This window comes from Pogoniulus pusillus, chromosome Z, assembly GCF_015220805.1.
Source record: "Pogoniulus pusillus isolate bPogPus1 chromosome Z, bPogPus1.pri, whole genome shotgun sequence".
Classification (NCBI taxonomy): Eukaryota; Metazoa; Chordata; class Aves; order Piciformes; family Lybiidae; genus Pogoniulus; species Pogoniulus pusillus.
Genome location: NC_087309.1, coordinates 47,555,596 through 47,577,995, shown reverse-complemented (window position 1 = coordinate 47,577,995; position 22,400 = coordinate 47,555,596). Strand labels below are relative to the sequence as shown.

At 42.4% G+C, this 22,400-nt stretch overlaps 1 protein-coding gene across 6 annotated transcripts in view; it reads right to left on the bottom strand.

The window, feature by feature from the left end:
- MAST4 (microtubule associated serine/threonine kinase family member 4) overlaps positions 1-22,400 on the bottom strand; it is a 354,406-nt gene that overhangs the window by 219,228 nt on the left and 112,778 nt on the right. The window contains exon 1 of one of the 6 annotated variants that reach the window (XM_064140721.1): positions 3,319-3,431. The exons of the other annotated variants lie outside the window; for them this stretch is intronic. Within the exon in view, the coding sequence (XP_063996791.1) occupies positions 3,319-3,357 (39 nt within the window). The 5' untranslated portion in view covers positions 3,358-3,431. Of the gene's footprint in view, positions 1-3,318; positions 3,432-22,400 lie in introns of those variants that run through there. 6 annotated transcript variants of the gene reach the window in all.

Below are 22,400 nucleotides of genomic sequence, written 5' to 3'. Positions count from 1 at the left end.
TTACCAGCTACTTAAGAGGTAAAACTGAAATTAGTAAAAGGGAAGACTCAAAGCTTCTGTTCAAGATAGAGTAAGCTTTATTAGCTCTGGAAGTATGACTGGAGCTGACTGCATCTGGCAGTAAGATTTCTCCCACGTTCCTGTTATCAGTCTTACAGACTGGTGGAAATATGTGTTACTTGTACCAAACATCACACGGGTTTGGATCTGGTTTACAGCAGTGTAAAACACAATGCTCAGACAAACACTTACTTGATAAATTCATGGAAGAAAGAAGAAACATAGGTAAGAAAACGCAATCAAAAACCTTGAAGATGCAAGTTAACTGTTTCTATTTTTCTTGACTTCTTTTCAGAAGATACCCATTTCAATCCAAATTAAATCACACTTGGCATTTTTAGAAGTTAAAAGGTCGATTTTCTCCCTGATGCTTCTTACAAATAAAATGTGTTTTCTGCATTTAAAGCTTCAGAATCTGCTCATCAAAAAGGAACACATTTTCATTCAGAAGTTGTTATTTCTGTGTGGATACAACTGATATTAGTAACTAGGCACAAAGAAAGAGTAAGTACAACTGAGACAAAACAGGTGTACATATTTAGGGTGCATTAGAGGTTCAGCTTCTTAAAAGCCTAAGCATTAGAAAAATCTTTCACATATCAACTTGAAGTGAGATTTATAAATGTCTATATACTTAAAGCTTATATTTTGAGATTCAAGTCAAGGTGCTTCCTGGCTTTTTTTAAACACAGCATGATGGTGCATGGCACTAAACACAAGTATACCAAGTTCCTGTCTCAAAGGAAATGGTTTGTCTTGTAAATTAAGCTTTGAAGCGAATTGCGTAGAAAGAAGGGAGGAAAAAAACAACAGCATTTGCAACAATGTAGGTTTTAATTTAAGTATATGTTGTTTCCCATTACCTGACTGCTTTAAATGCATCTTCACCTAAGAAAGCACACTGCTTTTAACATTTTTACTTTTAAACAATAGCATATGAAGTAAAGTTAGCTGACGTTTCTCTAAGATCAGAAGTACATCAGAATAGTCTTAACTACTAATTTTTGTAGTGGTTTGCTTTTTCATTGTTGGATTTTTTTAATCTCTTTCAGAATATTATCAATAGCTTCCAAGGAAAAGTATCAATAACGTAAGAAAGAGAAAAGGAGAGAAAAGATAATCCCACAGAATAACACAATGGCAGAATCACTTAGGGGCTTTTTAGTGGTAAGAACATACACTACTAATATAACAAAATGAGCACCTCATTACTTTGGGATGTGGTATAAAAAGCAAATGTCAGCCAAGCAGACAACTCAGAGACTTGATCTAATCAGTATGTACTAATAAGAATTAAAAGGAGGCTAGTCTTTGTTATGTGCTGTATCATCAGCCCTCCAGCTCACAAATTCATTAGTTTATAATCCAGACCATGGATAACAGAAGAAGATAAAAACAGAACAACAGTAAAAAGTAAGGAGGGTAGAAGAATGACATGAGGACAGGTTCATTTAAAGCTCTAACGAACACAAATTGAGCAAAAATAGCATTTTGTCCCCTCCATCTTTCACCAGATCACACATCAACATCAATACCTTTGACCACTGGATATTCTTCCCCCACCCTAGGATTAGATCGTAATGGCATACATATTTAAAACCAATTTATTCCTGCATGCAATGCAAGTATGAATTGGTCTTTTTAGCATTAGGATTATCCCCTATATAGCTTTTAATACTCCTAAATTACCCCATAAGCACATGCAGGAGTAAGCAAGTATTCTGTGAAACATTATCGGTATTCATCCAAAATTACTTTGTTAAAGTTACAGAAAAGAGTAAAACAAAACCAACAACAACAAAAAAAACCAGCAAAACAAAAAGGCAAAATTACATTTGCAGAACTCAGCAATAGGTTTTCACATTAAGGTTCTAAGTTATCCTTTAATCAGAACAGACTACTCTTTGATTCTTGTCCAAATGCAGAAGTTTAGAATACACTATTCAGTAGATTACAGGAGGTTTAGCAGTAGGAAATCCGATTCACTGTGAAGATCCACCTCTCAGAACTTTGTAATCCTCTCTCTTAAAAGCTGTCATTGGCAGTCCCGACCTACAGCACTCATTCTGCTTCACACTTTATAATCGATTAATAGAAAGAATGTGGGATTTAAGGACTAATAAAATCTGAGGATCTGTTTATGAAAGCTACTCACTTTCCACAGGCAAACACTATCTCACATTAAAGAAAAGCTAATGGATTCTTATGAGACTAAGACTCTCCAGACAGTTTAAAGCCTTTTCTAAGATACACAGGTTATAGATTATACAGATTCTACTTGTCTTCATTCATCTAATAGAAACTGCCCCACCTAGTCAGCACCAAGCTGAAAGCACATCGGTCTGAAAAGTTCAGAACTGTTTTAAATTCGGTGCATTTATAAAATCATAAGTGGGTTTACACTACTAAAAACTAACAATCCCAAATGTAAGGAAGCTTTCCTCTTCACCCTCCTCCCACTGAAACATTGCGGATGTAAAGGAAAACAAAAGAAAGGAAATGCATTCACTGCTGAGAGCAACTTAAGGAAAGGGACTTTCTAAAGGACAGGCCAGAAAGATGTAGTTCGAGGTGGTGCTCCATTTTAGTTAAAAAGTAAAAAAGTAACTGTAACCTTTACTCAGCTGTTGACACATGGTCCTGAATAGTATACATTCTACGCACCACCACCACCCCACCTCCGCCCCCCCTCCCCCCCCAAAAAAGAACTTTGAGTCCTTAATACATTAACCAAAAAGAGAACACAACCTTGAATTCAGATTACGTGTGACACATGAACGTTTTGCCCTAAATCACACTCAATCTGGGACTTAAAATTTACTTCAGTTTAGGACCTCCAGTATGGAAGTCTTCACTGCCGTCCTAAAAGCTCACTGGAAACGGCAACGCTCCTGTCCCACCATTCTACTCAGCACGCCACAGAGGACCAGAAAGCCCTAAGTAGCGAAACTTTCTCCCTCAGGCAAAGGCCGTTTGCTCCCCATCTTTCGAGCACTCCTAACGGAGAAAGAAGGAGCCCGCACCGCTACCGCTGCTTCTACTTGCCTCGCTGGCTGGCCGGGAAGCGCCCGGGCGCAGCAGACAGACACCGCATCCCGGCCGCCTGCCTGTCGGGGCCAATGGTCGCGCTGTTTCGGTGGCCGGCCGCCGCGGTGACCCTCCTGCCCGCACCGGCACGCCCCTGCGCCTCACGGCAGGTGAGGGCAACTTCGAAACTGAGGCGAGGCAGGAGCCGTCCGCCCGCCGGCCCGCCCCTACCTGCATCCCCCGTCTCCGCAGGATGCTGGCCTCGTCCATGGCGCCGCTCCACCGCCGTCATGCCGCGCGGCGCCTGGCCACACCGGAGCGCCCGGACTCCGCGCGCCGCTCCGCATCCCCCGCAGCTGCCGAGCGCTGACATCACAGCTGCGCCGATTGGCGCCGCCGCCACACGTGACCCGCAGAGTTGTGCGCTCCGGCAAGTTCGGCGCGCGCCAGCGGAGAGCCTCGCGCTCCTGCCGGGCTGAGGGCGCACGCGACGGCCCGCGGCGGCACCGCGCGCCCTGCGCCCCGGCCCTGCCGCGGCCACCGGTGAGGGGCAAAGGAGGGAGCGCGGCGCTCCGCTGCCGGTGGGGCGGCCCGCTCATCGGCACCGCCGGGCTACCAGCCCGCTCCGCACCACCGCGCCGCGGGCCGCTGCCACGGCACTACGAGCGGATGGAAACACACCACGGCAACAGTTGTCTAAGTGCTGTCATTAGGGGAGTGTTAACCCTCGACCTTAGGATAAGCAGTCAGAAAAGCGCGTTCCCGTCGTGTGCCATCTTTAGCTTACCTTGCTTCGCCTCATTTTCTTGCAATTCCGGGTAGAGAGATGAGTGGTAAATTTTGGGTTACTTAGAAAATGCGTCAGTAATAACATACTGTAACAGCACTTTAAAATAAATTAGCCCAACAGGATTTCCCATGTGAAGAAGCAGATAAACCTCAGAGAGGCTGCCTCAGGGGATGCAGAAGGCCATAGCCACCAGGTCAGGCTGTGACCTTGGGCATGCTTCCCAAGCATCTCACATCACAGAACCATGGAAGTATTTCATTTGGAGAAGACCTCTAAGATCATCAAGTCCAACTATCAACCTAATAGCACCATGGCCATTAAACCATCTCTCAAAGTGCCATGTCCATATGTTTCTTGAACATGTCCAAGGATGGTGACTCCACTGCCCAGGTGCCCTCCCTGGGCAACCTGTTCCAATAACTGACCACACCTTCAGTGAAGAAATTTTCCCTAATATCCAGTCTAAACCTCCCCTGGCACAGTTCCAGGCCATCTCCTATCTTCCTATCACCACCTCACTGCAACCTCCTCTCAGGTAGTTGTAGAGAGCAGCTCACCAGCTCAGCTGACCTAACTTAAGCAAGAAGAACAACTCCTCAGTTAAAAACTAGATTCTGAACCCAAAAAAGGTTACATTTGACAACACAGATTCTAAGGAGAAAAAACATATTGGACATTTCTTATCTGTTAAGCTACTGGTTAAAGAAATAATAGATTTCTTTCCAAAAGCTGTCATCACACTATTAGCTATTCACCCATTAACAATCGAAGATGAGGATTATGACAATCACACCCTCAAATCAAGTATGAAAACAATATTGATTTCCTGTCAGTTTGCATCATTTTGAGAAGCAGTCTGTGTACATTCCAGAGCAGTAAAACCTGCTAAGGGCAAAAGCATTTAGAACAAAAAATGAAGGGTTGCTGAAAAGATAAGCTGAACAATAACATCTTATCTGAAAAGCTGTGTGCCCCCTGCTTTTCTTCCTATAACTGAACTGCATTAATACTGTTGATTTTTTTTTTACAATAAAAAAAATATTTCACCATTCTCCCTAAATTACATTTCTCTGAGACCTCTAAGTATATTATTTGAAAAAACAATATTTATCTGAAATACACAATGCTATTAACTGGACACGTCTCTCTTTTCCTCCTTTTTTTGTCTCCGGCTCCAAATACATTCATAACATCGGGTCAACAGCTTAAACTGAGATACTGGTTATTTCAGTTACAGGATCAGAACTGTATTTCAGTTCAGAAAAAAAGAAGTTCATGCCAACAAAACTCTAATGCAACAAGAGGAAGAAAAGAAAAATTAGTCACACTGCAATATTTATAGATTGACTGGCCAGAAGGAAGTATTGTGACCATCAAGTCTGATCTTCTCTGTAACAAAGGCTACTCAATTCCTCATTTTTTTAAGTATAACATCTCTTTTAAAAAAGCATGCTGAACCTACTGAAAACTCTTCCACTTTATAGAAGCAAACTGCAAATTAGCCAGATTACTCATAAGAAACAAAGGGAAAAGAGAATTACATTAAGGATATACAAGTGTTTCTTCTCTGGGTTCCTCCAATACTCCGCTTCCATTTCAAAATGTCATCTTTTCTTTCTTCTTTGTTAATGCTTTAAAACTCTCTCAAACACTCTAATCCACATCTTCTCACATCCTATCTTTTCTATGTTTCTCTGTTTCCAAAGAAAACACAGACAAATTTAAACACCACTGTGGTTCTTCAGTGAAGATAGCAAAAAATAATTAAAGACAATAGCCAAAGCGTCAAATTTTCAAGGATTAGAAGCAAAAATCTTATTATTTGTCTCTCATGACACACCAGAGATTTCAGCTGCAAGGCTATCTGCATTTATAGACAGACTCTAAATACATGCTTACACAAGTTTTATTTTAATCACTAAAATACAATCCTCTCCAATGCATAATTTCTCATTTTTCTAAATGATACTGTGGTGTCTGGGTTTTTTCACCAAAAAACATTTTAGCATATTTAACTATACATAACTGGATAAACTAATGTAGGTATGTGAATTTAAAGTGTTCCATCTAGCTGTCTGTAAGGGACAAAAGTTCAAGTTCACTACTTTAACAGCAGTAGCACAAAAAAGTCATGCCATTAAGTAATGGATCACTGACAGGCAAGGATACAAAAAGTCTATAACCTAATAACCTCAAGCATCACAGAAGCTATAATTTGGTACATGAACAATTCATAGAAAGAATTTTAAGTAAGCAAAGCAAAGCAGACACCTGCATGAAAAAACTTTCCGAATACAGACAAGGTACAAGTATGACTTTAACTTCTTGCAAAACAAAGATTATTGGTACAGCCACTTAAATGCTGGCATGCAGGAGATTGAAACAAAGAGAAGACTGCCTTCCAGTGGAAGATTAGATTAATCCCACACAACAAAGTACAAAACTCCTTTTCAATAAAAAGTGGATTCACTGACAATTCTAGAAGCAGCATTTTCCTAAGCTTATGCTGCAATTTATAAAGGCATAGCAGAAAGCACCAAAAGGTGGAGGTTTGCGTCAACCAAATTTTCACCCATCTATGAGTCTTTTTAGGTATTTCCAAAAGCTGCATCTGTGTGTTCAGAATAACATAATGCCTGCTATTTTTTCCTGAAGGTTTTCAGAATAGCCAGCTTAATATTTTGGTAGTATTAACTATCAACATCATGACTGACAATAATATGGTGTTTAAAAAGTTGTATTCTAGAAGGAAAATCATGAAGTGTAAACATCCTCTTTGGAACATTACTATCCTTGTGTACATATAAAATACAGAAAACTGCCTCCTAGATTCCTTCCCATCACTTGTAGCAAAAAAGCAGGCTTTGGTTGCACACATACCACAAAACAGCACAAGTATATAGAATGTGAAGATGGAATCCATTTCTTTTCCCCATCAGGGAAGGGAAAATTATTTCAGGACAGACAACAAATAACCTCATCTTTTTATAAAAATCTTGCTCCCTTATAAATGCAGCATTTGACCTGATTAAATGTGAAGGATGTTTCAGAATTCATAGAGATACATACTAGTAAGTATGTGTTTATTTAAATATGAAAAGTGGTAGCAGGTGATTTTCAGGACACTTAGAAATGTTTAGAAAGGTTACTTCTACTTTTAACAGGAGTTTTATTTGCCCTAATCATATTGCTTCACTCTGACTGACAGAACTAAGAAAATTTAGAGATTACTGTGATTACTAAAATCACACAATTAAAAGATAAAACAAGCATGTGAAGATATATATGGATATATAACCAGACTTTTACAATGCAGGTTTAATTTAAATTGCTGTACTTAAATATCCTATGTGTGGCTGCCACTTTTTACACCACACATGGTGGCAGCACATGATAAATTATATTTATTACACACCATGGAACAACTCACTTGTACTCTGCCCTCTAAATCTGTCTGTGTCAAGGCTATTTCCTATAGCTTAAACATTCTACAGAATCAAGCCATCATCACTGAGTTTTTGTAATCATTATTTTTTTCCCAAATGTAAAAAAATCTAATGCTTAGAATAGATAATGAGTAGTGAAACAATTGCCTTATCTTCTAGTTACTTGCAATCCAAAAGCATAGGAATTGTTTTTCTCTAGCACTGGTGAAAAGGGAGCTTTTAATTGTATTTTTGTTCACTCATGAGCTATTCAAGTGTCTGTTAACAGAAAAATTAGAATATTTAAGTGCTGTGTTTTCAGAAGTCTAGTTAAGTGATACACCGTAACTACTGTTTTTACAAGTGCAGGACTAGAAAAATATTAAAATATGTAATACTAATTCCTAGCCTTTCTCTAAGCACATTAGATGAGAGAAACAACTAGAGCATACCAGAATGTGCCCTTTTGGATGCTGTATTTATAATGGTTTTGAAACAAACTCATGCAAACACTTCTTGCCTGTGTGAAAATCGCAGGAAGAAGCAGCAGAAGTTAACTTGCATGCAGCACATACACACAAAAATCCATGCATCTAACCAGACCTAACCTCCACAGTATCACTGTCCTCAGCTCACTACAAATCAATGCACAGTTACTATTTTATCATTCTCATCATTCGAATTCACGAGCCAGTTTCAAATTTCTGCAGGTCTTCTGACAGAAGAATTGTAGCAACACATAATGCTGGATAGAGTATATACACAACTAATAGGGAAAAAAAATACATAGGAGGTAGCTTTTAAGAAAATAGTAAAACACAACAGTAAAGAAAGGTGGGAGAAAAATCTGGTTCTCTCTTCAAGCTCATTCCACTCTGCCCCATAAAAAAAAAAAAAAGAAAAAGGAAAAAGAAAAAAAAAATAAAAAAAGAAACAACCAAACTACCACCATCACTCACAAATGACAGAATTTACAAGTAGACCAAATCAAAATAAAGAAATTTATATTCCTTGTAAGTGGTGTACTACCAAATTCCAGGCACACTGTGACTACATCACAAAATCAGACACACAATTACTAGCATATGCTTTTTTTATTTACTTTTGTCAGGCACCAGCTACCATCTGAGCTGCTTTACCACTTGTTAAGTCTGAATTGCTGTTTATGTGACAAACTTTCAGCAATGCTGGACAGTCCTGGTATATTCTTCTTCTGAATTTCAAAGCTTTCACATCTTTTAAAACAATTTTGTATTCTAGAATGAAAAAGCTTTAAAGAGATGATTTTTTTTAACTCAGAAATTATTTTTTAAACATTTACTTTGCATATATTTCACTACTTCCCTTTTTCAAGTTTCTGAGTACAAGCTGCTTAAACTAATTAGGCAAAGGTTGAGCATGCTTAAAAAGTTGTGAAGGAAAACTACATAAGGCTACCTACAAAACGTAATAAAAGGAAAACAAACATTGGAGTATGATCCATACTGGCATATAACAAAAAAGGCTTTTTTATTATTAAACTGCAATTTCAAGGCTGCATTAAATTCCAGTCTACCTACAGCCTGCAAGTTCAATAAGCATGTTTTCTTGGCAGAAAACTTAATCTGACATCAGAGTGAAGCACAAACATCCCAGCAGAGCCTTAACACAGGTTATACAATGCATAGCAAGGATCAAAAATATTGTTCTCTCCCTACAAATGCAAAGGCTCACATAAAAGTGGCAGAGGTTCCTGATATCCAAGCTTCAGTAGTTCAGCAGTTGATCTTCCTCTCACTGCACACAGGGGATAACTAAAAGCTTTCTATTCTGGGGTATTGGGTGCTGCAAGTAGCGGTTCAGACTGTAGCTCCACTGAATGCGTGCAGCAGTATTCATTAAAACTCACTTAGCCATACACAGAAATTGTGTCTCTTTCTTCTCACAGTCTAAAGGCAAACACCAGCTTTAAAACAAAACAGAAAACAGAAAGACAAACAGAAACCTCATCTCAAACAAGTCTGTTACTTATGTTTTTGATCACCAAAGATACTTCATTCATGCAACCACAGAAGCTTGCAAACGCAGAATAGTATCAAGTCTTCTATGAATGACACTTCGTGGCTGATGCTCTAAAGAAAAGGCTTTAGAGAACGGAGTATAGCTTCCTGTCCACTATGAACAAAATGTGAATCAAATTCTGGCCATGTCTTTGAACATCTCCTAGAGGTGGATCTCACTTTATTTATTCTCAAAGTTTTTAAAAACAGTATATTGAAGGCTTTTGGAGTTACTTTTAAGGATAGATTAGAGCATGAACTGTTAAGGAAAGACAACTTTAAAATTCCACAAAGGAGCCCAAGGCTATCTTTCTAATTGGTCATAAGAGAAGTGGAATCACTTTTAAATTCCTGTCCCGGGTTTGGGCTGATCCCTCCCCCGGGAAGAAAATTCACAACACAAACCCCCCTACTTTTTGAAAGTCAGGGAAAGATGAAGTTGTATTTTCTTATAATATAAGTATAACAATGTACAGAGAAATAATAACTAGAGAAGGAAGGAAGGAAAAAAAAGAAAACAATACAATAACCTTAAGGGAGATGGGGAAGGGGTCAAGCGGCGGCGAAGCAGCAGAAGCAGCAGTAGCCAAAACAGCAGCCGGGGAAGATAGGTGAAGCTGCAGCAGCAGAAGCCAGCGGGAGAAGGGGGAGAACAAACTGTGCTTCTAGACATTAAGTTCTTGATGCTCCAATGAAATTATATTAATTTATCTATTGTTGCCATTTATGTGGCCTATCCCTGGAATGTTCATCTCTCCCCTATGTCTGAGCTAGAGGATCAGCTCAAACGGCCACAATCCACCCCTTTAATATAATTTACCATTGCAGCATCAAGTCATTCTATGTAACTAGGAATAACATCAGTATCGTAGATGGTCATTTTTCAGGCTTCAAGCATCTTTCTTCAATTTTCGGTCATTCATCTTCTTATTTCCGTCTGTCTCAGGCGTTGGCTAGCTCAATGTTTTTTTTTAATGAGTGGAACAGAGCAGGACTCTTGGCACTCTCAGGGCTCATGCTCATGGGTAGCGGGCTCTTCATGGCTTTCCTTGGACACCACAATCATCTGCAAAAGAACTCATAACAACATATCTACATTCTTTCTGCCAATGTCAGATTCTTTTGTGGCACACATTGTATTTTACCGTTTTTCTGCATAACCCAATATGTATGACCAGGTCCTTCAGCAGAAACCACCCCTCGGCCAGGTGTAGCCTCCCCCGAAGGGGAGAATACCCAAACAGACTTCCCCAACAAATTCTTTTCACGAATGACAGGAACCCTGTCACCTTCCACCTTTTGTAAGACCTCTGAATGAGCTGGGCCAGCTCGGTTGGTAGAACCTCTACTATTCACTACCCAAGTGGCTTGGGATAGATGTTTCTCCCAGTTCTTTAACATTCCTCCCCCCATTGCCTTTAAAGTTGTTTTCAACAAGCCATTGTAACGTTCAATTTTGCCTGAGGTGGGTGCATAGTAGGGGATGTGATAGATCCACTCAATGCCGTGCTCTTTGGCCCAAGATTTGATGAGATTGTTTTTAAAGTGGGTACCATTATCCGATTCAATTCTTTCTGGAGTGCCATGTCGCCACAGGATTTGTCTTTCCAAGCCCAAAATGGTGTTACGTGCAGTGGCACGGGAAACTGGATAGGTTTCCAGCCATCCGGTGCTTGCTTCCACCATGGTCAGCACATATTGCTTTCCAGTCCGAGAACGAGGTAGAGTGATGTAATCAATCTGCCACGCTTCACCGTATTTGTACTTTGCCCATCGCTCACCATACCACAAGGGCTTCAGACGCTTGGCTTGCTTAATAGTAGCACAAATATCACAGTCATGTATAACTTGTGTTATAGCGTCCATGGAGATGTTGATTGCTCTGTCCCGTGCCCATTGGTAGGTAGCATCTCTGCCTTGATGTCCTGAGGAATCATGGGCCCACCGGGCTAAGAACAGTTCACCTCGGTGTTCTCAATCTAAATCCAAATCACAATTTACATCGGTCTAAAACACCTTGGCAGCTAGATCTGCCTGATGGTTGTGCTGATGTTCCTCAGTAGCTTTACTTTTGGGCATGTGAGCGTCTATGTGTCGTACTCTTACAGGGATTTTCTCTAGACGGGTAGCAATGTCCTGCCATAAGTCAGCAGCCCAAATTGGCTTTCCTTTCCGTTGCCAATTATTTCTTTTCCAGTCCTTTAGCCAACCCCATAAGGCATTAGCCACCATCCATGAATCAGTATAGAGGTAAAGCATGGGCCAGTTCTCACGTTCAGCCACATCAAGAGCAAGTTGGATAGCTTTTACCTCTGCAAACTGGCTTGACTCACCTTCTCCAGCTTTTGTTTCAGCCACTGCCCATAGAGGGCTCCAAACTGCAGCTCTCCATTTTCTCTTGTTTCCAACAAGGCGACAGGAACCATCAGTAAATAGAGCATAGTTTCTTTCTTCTTCAGACAAATCACTGTAAGGAGGAGCTTCTTCAGCCCAACTCATTCGCTCCTCTGGAGGATTTATACAGTTTGTACCTTCTGGCCAGTTGGTGATCATCTCCACTATGCCAGGTCGTTCAAGGCTCCCCATGCATGCTCGCTGTGTTATGAGAGCCATCCACTTAGACCAGGTAGCATCGGTTGCGTGATGTGGCGATGACCCCTTTCCCTTAAACATCCAGTTCAAAACTGGTAATCTGGGAGCCAAAAGAAGCTGAGAGTCTGTTCCTATTACTTCTGAAGCAGCTTTCACACCTTCATAAGCAGCAAGGATCTCTTTCTCTGTTGGTGTATAGTTTACTTCTGACCCTCTATATCCTCTACTCCAGAAACCAAGTGGTCGGCCACGTGTTTCTCCTGGGGCTCTCTGCCATAGGCACCAGGTTGGACCATTATCACTCGCAGCCGTATACAGAATGTTCTTAATGTGTGGACCAGTTCGAACAGGCCCCAAACCCATTGCATGAACTACTTCCTGTTTTATCTGATCAAAGGCTGCTTGTTGTTCAGGTCCCCACTGAAAGTTGTTTCTCTTTCGAGTTATATCATATAAAGGTTTTACAATTTGGCTGTACCCAGGGATGTGCAGCCTCCAAAATCCAACTGTTCCTAAGAAAGACAATGTGTCCTTCTTATTTGTGGGATTTGCCATGGCAGAAACCTTATTTATCACATCCATTGGAATGTGACGGCGACCATCTTGCCAACGAATTCCCAAGAACTGAATCTCTCTAGCAGGTCCTTTCACCTTGTCTCGCTTTATGGCAAAACCTGCCTTCAGCAGAATGTCAATTATTTTGTTACCTTTCTCAAAAACTTCCTGTGCCGTGTTCCCCCAGACAATGATGTCATCAATGAACTGCAGGTGCTCTGGAGCTCCACCTTTCTCCAATGCATCATGGATCACTGCATGACAGATCGTTGAGCTGTGCTTCCACCCCTGGGGCAAACGATTAAACGTATACTGAATCCCCCTCCAAGTGAAAGCAAATTGAGGCTTGCATTCTTCTGCTATTGGAATAGAAAAGAAAGCATTAGCAACATCTATGGTTGCATACCATTTGGCCTCCTTGGATTCCAGCTCATATTGGAGTTCTAACATGTCCGGCACAGCAGAACTCATGGGCGGAGTCACTTCATTTAGGCCGCGGAAATCAACTGTAAGTCGCCACTCTCCATTTGCCTTTCGCACAGGCCATATGGGACTATTGAAAGGTGAATGGGTCTTTTTAATGACGTCCTGGCATTCCAGACGACGAATCAGATCATGTATGGGCACCAAAGAGTCACGGTTTGTTCTATATTGCCTGTGGTGTACAATTTGGGTGGCAACTGGCAACTTCACATCCTCTACATTATGCTGCCCAACAACTGCAGACTCATCTGAGAGCTCAGGCCTAGCAGACAACTTCAATTTGTCTCCAACAGCTTCTACAGTTGCTATTCCAAAGGTCCACTTAAAACCCTTGGGATCTTTAAAACGCCCTTCTCTCAGAAAGTCAATTCCCAAGATGCAAGGTGCATTTGGACCTGTTACAATGACATGCCTTCGCCAATCACTTCCAGTCAAACTCATCTCTGCCTCTAACCTTGTCAATTCTTGAGAGCCTCCTGTAATTCCAGAAATAGTAATAGACTCCATTCCTTTACAGTTTGAAGGCATCAATGTGCATTGTGCACCCGTGTCCACTAGAGCCGTGTATTTCTGAATTTTCAAGGTACCAGGCCATTTAACATATACATTCCAGTATATTCTGTTGTCTTCCTGGTCCCTGGCCTCCGCCTGGTAAGAGGCAGGGCCCCCCTAATGTTGGCCATTACAATTGCAATTGGCACAGTGTTTAGTGGTGTTAGTTGAATCATCACCAGAACCATCTGAGTCATGTGGTGAAACTGAGGCGACTACTCTTTTAGGCTTCTCACTCTGTAACTCTCTCACTCTTTTTAGGAGAAGAGAGGTAGGTTTTCCATGCCATTTATCCATGTTTTCACCAAACTGGTCACGTAGAATTAACCAAAGAGACCCACGTGACTGTTGTCTATTTTTTATTTTGCATATAAGTTAGAAATCCTAACAAAGAGACCACATTTCTGTTCTGTAGCATTCTGGAAATATTTTCAGTTCCCACAATGTCATACACTCAATCTTAAACACCTCAATACAGAAACAATATACTTTGTCTATTGCGCTCCCAAAAAATATGTAAAAATAACTATCACCCACAACTTTCAAACCCTCCTGTACATAGATATTTATACCAAAACTTCCATACCCTCACTGTACAGTGTTGTGAGGCAGAGGAATTTCATTAGAGATCATCACGAATTGGTTTTCATCAAGTGAAGTTATAGATGCATGAAAGCCAAAGCCAGGTATGGTATTGGGAGCTGGAGCACATCTTTCTTCTGTCCCTTTGAAAAAATCATTATGGAAATGAATAAATATGAAGATAATATTTAACATTTTTATGCAGAACAACACCTAGCCATTTTCTATAAGTCAGAAATTTATAGTATCACTACATACTGTTACATTCCCCGAGACTTTTCTGTAAAACAATCCTTTTAATGTTTTCTGAGGGGTAAAGAAAAAACAAATCTGTAGAAACACAATCCATCTGTCTCTTGTTCCCTCAAGTTTCAAAAGCTCCATTGCTCTGTGAAGTGTCACTGATATCAGCTACTGCACTGGAAGGAAGGTGCTTTGTCAAAATTTGCAGCCCAAATTGATACACCCACACTTGCACTGTCACTGAGATAAGGGCAGCTGTAATCCACCCCAAAAAGCAGATACCTTTTTAGCGTGTGTGTATGGACTAGCAGACAGAACTGTACCTCTACCATACTCACAGCAGGAATTTCCTCTTGCACAACCACAAGAAGGCTTGTTCATTTCAATGTTAACAGCAAAGTATATTTAAGATACTTAATCACTGAAAGAATATAGACCAGCTTTATCACATACTATATGAATAAGATAATGAGAAGCCACCACTTTGTTTTCATGGTTTGTTTTCCAAGATCTCATTTACCTATAGAAGCTATGCAGTGATACTATATGAACTTGCACATTACAGTAGAAAATAGAGAAAAAATTTATCCTATTTTAAAGGTCAAAAGCTAAAGGTGCTTTAAAATTATAAGATCAGTAAAGACAATTCATTATTATTTATTAGCATACACTGCAATTCTGAGATACTACTTAACAGAGTCATTAACTGCTAATAAAGTAGTACACCTTTAGGCATGGAAGCAACACACATGTAAATATTCAAAGTGTAAAAAATTTACAGTATTTAGTCTCCATAGCCATTTATGCCCCTGTATAGAGTTATCCAATGTCCATTTTAAGGGCTTAGAAAAGGTACTGAATAAATGCTCCAAGGGAAATCAATAGCAGATCTCAACAATGTCAACAAGCTCTTGACACTGTCTCTCACAGCATCCTCCTGGACAAACTAGCAGCACATGGCTTGGATGGGTGGATGCTTTGCTGGGTTGAAAACTGGCCAGATGGTCAGGCTCAAAGTGTGATGGCGAGTCGAGTTAAATCCAGTTGGCTGCAAGTCACAAGCAGTGCTCCCCAGAGCATGGTTTTAAGACCAGTCTTGTTTAGTCTTCATCAATGATCTGGAGTGCATCCACAGAAAGTTTACTGATGATGCGAAATCTGATGGGAGTGTTGATTTGTTTGAAGGTTTGTTCTGCAGAGCAATCTGGACAGGCTGGACCCATGGGCCAAGGCAAATTTTATGAGGTGTAACAAAGCCAGGTGCCAGGTCCTGCACTTGGATCACAACTCCTCGATGCAATGCTACTGGCTTGGGGCAGAGTGGTGGAAAACTGCCCAGCAGAAAAGGACCTGGAGGTACTGGTTGACAGACAGCTGAACATGAGCCAGCAGTGTGCTCAGGTGGCCAAGAAGGCCAATAGCATCCTCGCCTGCATCAGGAATAGTGTGGCCAGCAGGAGTAGGAAAGTGATCATATCCCTGTAATCAGCCCTGGTGAGGCCACGTCTCAAATACTGTGTTCAGTTTTGGGCCTCTCACTATAAGAAAGACATTGAGTTGCAGAAGCATGTCCAGAGAAGGGCAACCAAGCTGCTCAGTGGTATAGAGAACAAGTCTTAATGAGGAACAGCTGAGAGAACTCCAATTGTTTTGTGTGGAAAAGAGGAAGGCGAGAGCAGACCTCATTGCTCTTCACAACTATATGAAAGAAGGTTGTCCTCAGGTGGGTATTGGTATCTTCTCCCTATTGTCAAGTGATAGGATGAAAGGAGATGGTATCAAGTTTGAGTCCAGCATCAGTAAGTTTGCAGATGACACCAAGCTAGGAGCAGGTGTTGATCTGTTGGAAGGTAGGAGAGCCCTGCAGAGGGACCTGGACAGGCTGGATGGGTGGGCAGAGGCCAATGGGATGAGATTTAACAAGGCCAAGTGCAGGGTTCTGCACTTCGGCCACAATAACCCCAAGCAGTGCTACAGGCTGGGGACTGAGTGGCTGGAGAGCAGCCAGGAGGAAAGGGACCTGGGGGTACTGATAGATAGTAAGCTGAAGATGAGCCAGCAGTGTGCCCAGGTGGCCAAGAGAGCCAATGGCATCCTGGCCTGCATCAGGAACAGTGTGGCCAGTAGGACAAGGGAGGTTATTCTGCCCCTGTACTCAGCACTGGTCAGGCCACACCTTGAGTACTGTGTCCAGTTCTGGGCCCCTCAATTCAAGAAAGATGTTGAGGTGCTGGAGCATGTCCAGAGAAGGGCAACGAAGCTGGTGAGGGGCCTGGAACACAAATCCTATGAGGAGAGGTTGAGGGAACTGGGCCTGTTTAGCCTGGAGAAGAGGAGGCTCAGGGGTGATCTTATTACTGCCTACAACTACCTGAAGGGGCATTGTAGCCAGGTGGGGGTTGGCCTCTTCTCCCAGGTAACCAGCAATAGAACAAGGGGACACAGTCTCAAGTTGTGCCAGGGTAGGTCTAGGCTGGATGTTAGGAAGAAGTTCTTCACAGAGAGAGTGATTTCCCATTGGAATGGGCTGCCCAGGGAGGTGGTGGAGGCACCGTCCCTGGGGGTCTTCAAGAAAAGACTGGATGAGGCACTCAGTGCCATGGTCTAGTTGACTGGCTAGGGCTGGGTGATAGGTTGGACTGGATGATCTTGGAGGTCTCTTCCAACCTGATTGATTCTATGATTCTATGATTCTATGATTCTATGATTCTAAGTTGCACTAGGGGAGGTTTAGATGTGGTATCAGGAAAAATCTCTTTTATGGAAGAGTAGTCAGGCATTGGAACTGTCTGCCAAAGGAGGTGGTGGAGTCACTGTCCCTGGAGGTGTTCAAAAAATGTAGATACGTCACTTATGGGCATCACTGAAGAGCTATGGTGTTGTTAGATCACCAGCTGAACTTGATCTTAGAGGCCTTTTCCAACCAAAACAATTCTGTGATAACCAGTACCCCTAAGGGAAAAAAAAAACCCAACCAAACACAACACATAGATATGCTTCACCAGAAAATTGTTTTCAAGGCACTGCTTTCTATAAGTTCCCAGCTACAGCCCTGATAAGGCAGAAATTTCTAGCCTAACAACAAAATCATGAACTCTTAGCAGTACTGTGCTAGTTTGAAACAGGCTAGAATGTTTTGGTGAGAGAAAGTAGATAATTGGCTGTGAAAGGAAAACATTGGTGATGTCTCCTTCCCTCAGAGTCTCGCTGAAGAAGAATGTAAACATTAGATGACACTTTCGCCATTTTGACTTCTCTCTCGGGCTGGGCTTTGACTGAGCTGCATCTCCCTAACATCTCCTGCCACTCACCTTGCTTCTTAACCTCTTGGCTGAGCCTCTATTCTTCCTTAAGACTGGGGTAAGGTTGAGAGGGGCAGGGGGAAGGTGCAGGGGTGGTTTGAGAACCCCTCCTGGGGACTCAGGTTTCTGGAAGGGGAGTTGTGTTTCTGTATTACTTTTACTTTGCATATTTCTGTATATAACTGTATATACTGTAAATATCTGCTTGTATATTGTGCTAGCTGTAAATAAATAGCTTCGTTTATATTCCTAGAGTCCGGCTGAGTTAGCTGGGGTACCTTCTAAAATGTGGGGGGGTGGGTAACAGCCAAACCACCCATATTTTTATTTGGCTTCCCCAACGCAGGGCAAATTCATTTGAGTGACTGTTAATTAACTCCAGGAATCAGAATGAAGCTAATAAAGCAGCTATTTTACTTGGTGGGAGCTATTATGTGGCCTGTTTTCTGTTTTTTTGTGTACAATTGGATCAAACACCAAATTGGTTATTTCTTGCTTAATGTAGTTTTTAAGAAGGTCAAAGCTAAACTTACAAGCATTTTCTGGTCCTGGGGTGATTTCATTCTTGGTTATGCTGGTTTTAATGTCACTGAAAATCTTACCAGTAACATTACATGGGTATTTGCCAATAATATTACAAGCAATCAAAATACTGCTTTATCTACAGTCCTCATGAGAATAATTCACCCCAGAACTGAGATGCTAGACCCTTGCAATGACTTAAAGGAAACTATGGCATGTCTGGTGTGTGTTATCCTGGCTCTTATAATTTTTGATTTTATAATGCTTTTAATATTCTGTGTGAAAAACTCGAATGCAGTGCCTGTAAGAACTAGGAAAGTTTCTGTTTCGAAAGCAAATGGGAAAGTGTCTCAAATACAACCTCCTTCCCAGTCAAATGCAGGGACAGTCTCATATCAACAAAATACTAGTGGAAATCAAAATAATTCGGGAACACCACCTCCTTCCCAGCCAGGGTCACAACAAGGAGCAGCACCTCCTTCTCCAGATTCTGGGAAAACTGCCAATGTTCCTAACAATAATGACAACAAAGATAAGAACGCGTCAGTTTTGGCAGGTGTCCCAGGAGTACAGGCTCAAAATCAGAATGTTCCTAACAATACTAATAACACCAGCTCAGACAGTTTGAATCCCCAGCCAGCAGACCAGAACCCTGTTAATTCTAAGACAGATCTGAACTCGCAGACCCCAAGTCAGACCCCCAATGATTCAAACCCTCCAGCAGACACGTCCAAGTCTGTTGCTGTGCAGGCCTTTTTGGCACCTGCTAAGGCAAAAGGCAAGACACGGTTTTTGACAAAGTGTGATTCCAAGGAGGATGTAAGAGAGGGGACCTCTGGTGATCAGCAAGAGGAGGAAGAGGAGGCATTTAGTCTGCAAGACCTAGCGAACATGCTGAGATTGCAGTACTCAAATGAGAGGAGCGCTGTGAGGTTGGCTGCCAAGAAAGAGGATGGTTCCAATGAGTTTAAGAGTGCTAAGAGGAAAGTTCTGTTTCTAGGCCAGGGACAACCAGATCAACAAGAGGAAGAGGAGGAGGATGACATCCAGGACTCCAACAATCCACTCAGAGAGGTCAGGGAAGTTAGAAAGGAATATTCAAGGGAATCAGGTGAACCAATCCTAAACTGGCTAGTGAGATGCTGTACCATTGGTGCTAATGCCCTGCAGGTAGGAGACAAGTCTGCCAAGCAGCTGGGACCACTCACCAAGGAGAGTGGAGTGGACAAATACCTAGCAAGTCCTCTTGGTAAGGTTAGCTTGTGGACACACCTTCTGTTGGCTGTGGCTATGAGATACCCTTCCCGAGATGATCTGCCATGGGTGGCCAAGAAGTGGAACACCGTTGAGCAGGGAATGAAGCTTCTGAAGGAGTTTGCTGTGAAGGAAGTGCTCTATGGAGATCATGGCACACATGAGCCTGATGACATTCCTCTTGAAACACGTCTCATGAAGAAGCTTATTAAGCTTGCTCCTTCATCCTATGCTAATATCTTGGCCATGGAAGGTCTTTCACTGTTGGTGAATTCACTGACCAGCTCAGGCAGATAGAGGACAGCTTGTCACATTCAGTGCCATAAAGACTATGACTACAGAGATGAAAGATAGCATTGAGAATGCAAGTAAGAATAGCACTGAGAATGGCATTAGGAATGGCATGAAAGAACTGAAGGAGGATCTCAAAAACATTATTAATCTGGTAAAGGATACCATTCCTGCATCATCTGAATGGGTGCATGTTTCTGCAGTCAGGAACAGACGCCCACCTCCTGCAAGGCAATTCCAGCCCAGGAGGAGACAAATTCCACCCAGACAGCAGCAATCACGTGTGTCACTGTGGATACTTCTGCGTGACACATACGGGGAGAACATGAACAAATGGGATGGTAAACCTACTTCAGCTCTTTCAAAGAGAGTCAGGGATCTGCGTAGTGGCAGAAACAGAGGCAACAATGCCAGAAAAGTAGCTGTCACTTCTTCAGCTCCTGAGAGCAACTGCAATTGTTCCAACAGTTGCAATTTCTCTCACAACAACACCAATCACTGTGTACACCCTACATGCCATGTTCAGCATTAGGGGTGCCCTGCCTCCAGCCAGGAGGAGGAAAGGGATAGTGGAGAGAACCAAATCTATTGGAATGTATTCATTAGGTGGCCTGGCAGTTCAAGAGTTCGGAAATACAGGGCTTTAGTTGACATAGGTGCTCAGTGTACTTTATTGCCATCCAATTGCAAATGGACAGAGTCCATATCTATTTTTGGAATCACTGGTGGATCTGAAGAGTTAACTAAGATACAGGCTGAGATCAGTTTAACTGGTAAAGAGTGGAAGACACATACTATTGTAACTGGTCCTGACGCGCCTTGCATTCTGGGAATTGACTTTTTGAGACAAGGTTGTTTCAAAGATCCTAAGGGTCACAAATGGGCTTTTGGAATAGCATCTGTAGAGACTGAGGATGGTAAATTGAAATTGTCCATTAGACCTGAACTTTCAGATGAATCTGCAGTTGTGGGACGTCATGACATAGAGGACCTGGAAGTGCCAATTGCAACTCAAACTGTTCATCATAGGCAGTACAGAACTAACCGTGACTCTTTGTTGCCCATTCATCAGCTGATTCATCAACTGGAGGATCAGGCTGTCATCGAGAAAGCTCATTCACCCTTCAACAGTCCCATCTGGCCTGTGCGTAAACTTAATGGCAATTGGAGACTCACAGTTGATTTTCGTGCCCTCAACGAGGTGACTCCACCCATGAGCGCAGCTGTGCCGGACATGCTGGAACTCCAGTACAAGCTGGAATCGAAGGAGGCTAAGTGGTATGCAACCATAGACATTGCTAATGCTTTCTTCTCTATTCCCATAGCAAAGGAGTGCAGGCCTCAGTTTGCATTCACCCGGAGAGGAATCCAGTACCAGTTCAACCGTTTGCCTCAGGGGTGGAAGCACAGCTCAACCATCTGTCACTCAGTCATCCACAATGCACTGGAGAAAGGTAAAGCTCCAGAGCACATCCAGTACATCGACGACATCATTGTGTGGGGCCAAACTGCTGAGGAAGTCTTCAAGAAAGGTAACAAAATCATTGACATTCTGTTGCAAGCAGGTTTTGCCATTAAGAGAGACAAGGTCAAAGGACCTGCCAGAGAAATTCAGTTTCAGGGAGTGCGGTGGCAAGATGGTCAATGTTACATTCCTCAGGATGTGATTAACAAAGTCTTCACCATGGCAGTTCCCACCAATAAGAAAGAGACTTCCCTCCTTCTTAGGTGCATTGGCTGGGAATCAAACCTGGGTTTCCCACATGGCAGCCGAGAATGCTACCACTGAGGCAAATTACACCACAACAGAGAAAGAGATACTAGCAGCTTATGAAGGAGTGAAAGCAGCCTCTGAAGTGATTGGAACTGAGTCACAATTGCTCTTAGCTCCTAGACTGCCAGTTCTAAACTGGATGTTCAAAGGCAAAGGTTCATCACCACATCATGCCACAGATGCAACCTGGTCTAAATGGATGCTTTGATAACCCAACAAGCACGAATGGGTAATCTTGACCGACCTGGTCTGGTGGAGGTGATCACCAACTGGCCAGAAGGCACAGACTGTTCCAAACCTCCAGAGGAGAAAATAACTCGTGCTGAAGAAGCTCCTCCCTATGGTGATCTCTCTGATCAGGAAAAGAACTATGCTTTGTTCACAGATGGTTCCTGTCGCTTATTTGGAACAAGCAAAAGTGGAAGTCAGCAGTCTGGAGTCTTACCAGGAGAGTTACCGAAGCGAGAGATGGCGAAGGAGAATCCAGTCAGTTCGCTGAGGTAAAAGCTGTTCAACTTGCTCTTGATGTGGCTGAACGTGAGAATTGGCCTATCCTTTACCTCTACACCGACTCATGGATGGTAGCCAATGCTCTATGGGGTTGGCTAAAGGACTGGAAGAAGAATGGTTGGCAGAGGAAAGGAAAGCCTATTTGGTGTGCTGATCTATGGCAGGACATTGATGCACGGCTGGAGAGAACTCCAGTGAAGGTGCGGCACGTAGATGCACACATGCCTCTGCAGCTCAGAATAGAGCTACTGAGGAACATCACCACAACCAGCAGGCAGACCAAGCTGCTAAGATTTCTCAAGTTGATATCAACTCTGATCTTGACCTTGATTGGAAACACTGAGGTGAACTGTTCCTAGCTCGGTGGACCCATGACTCATCTGGACATCAAGGCAGAGA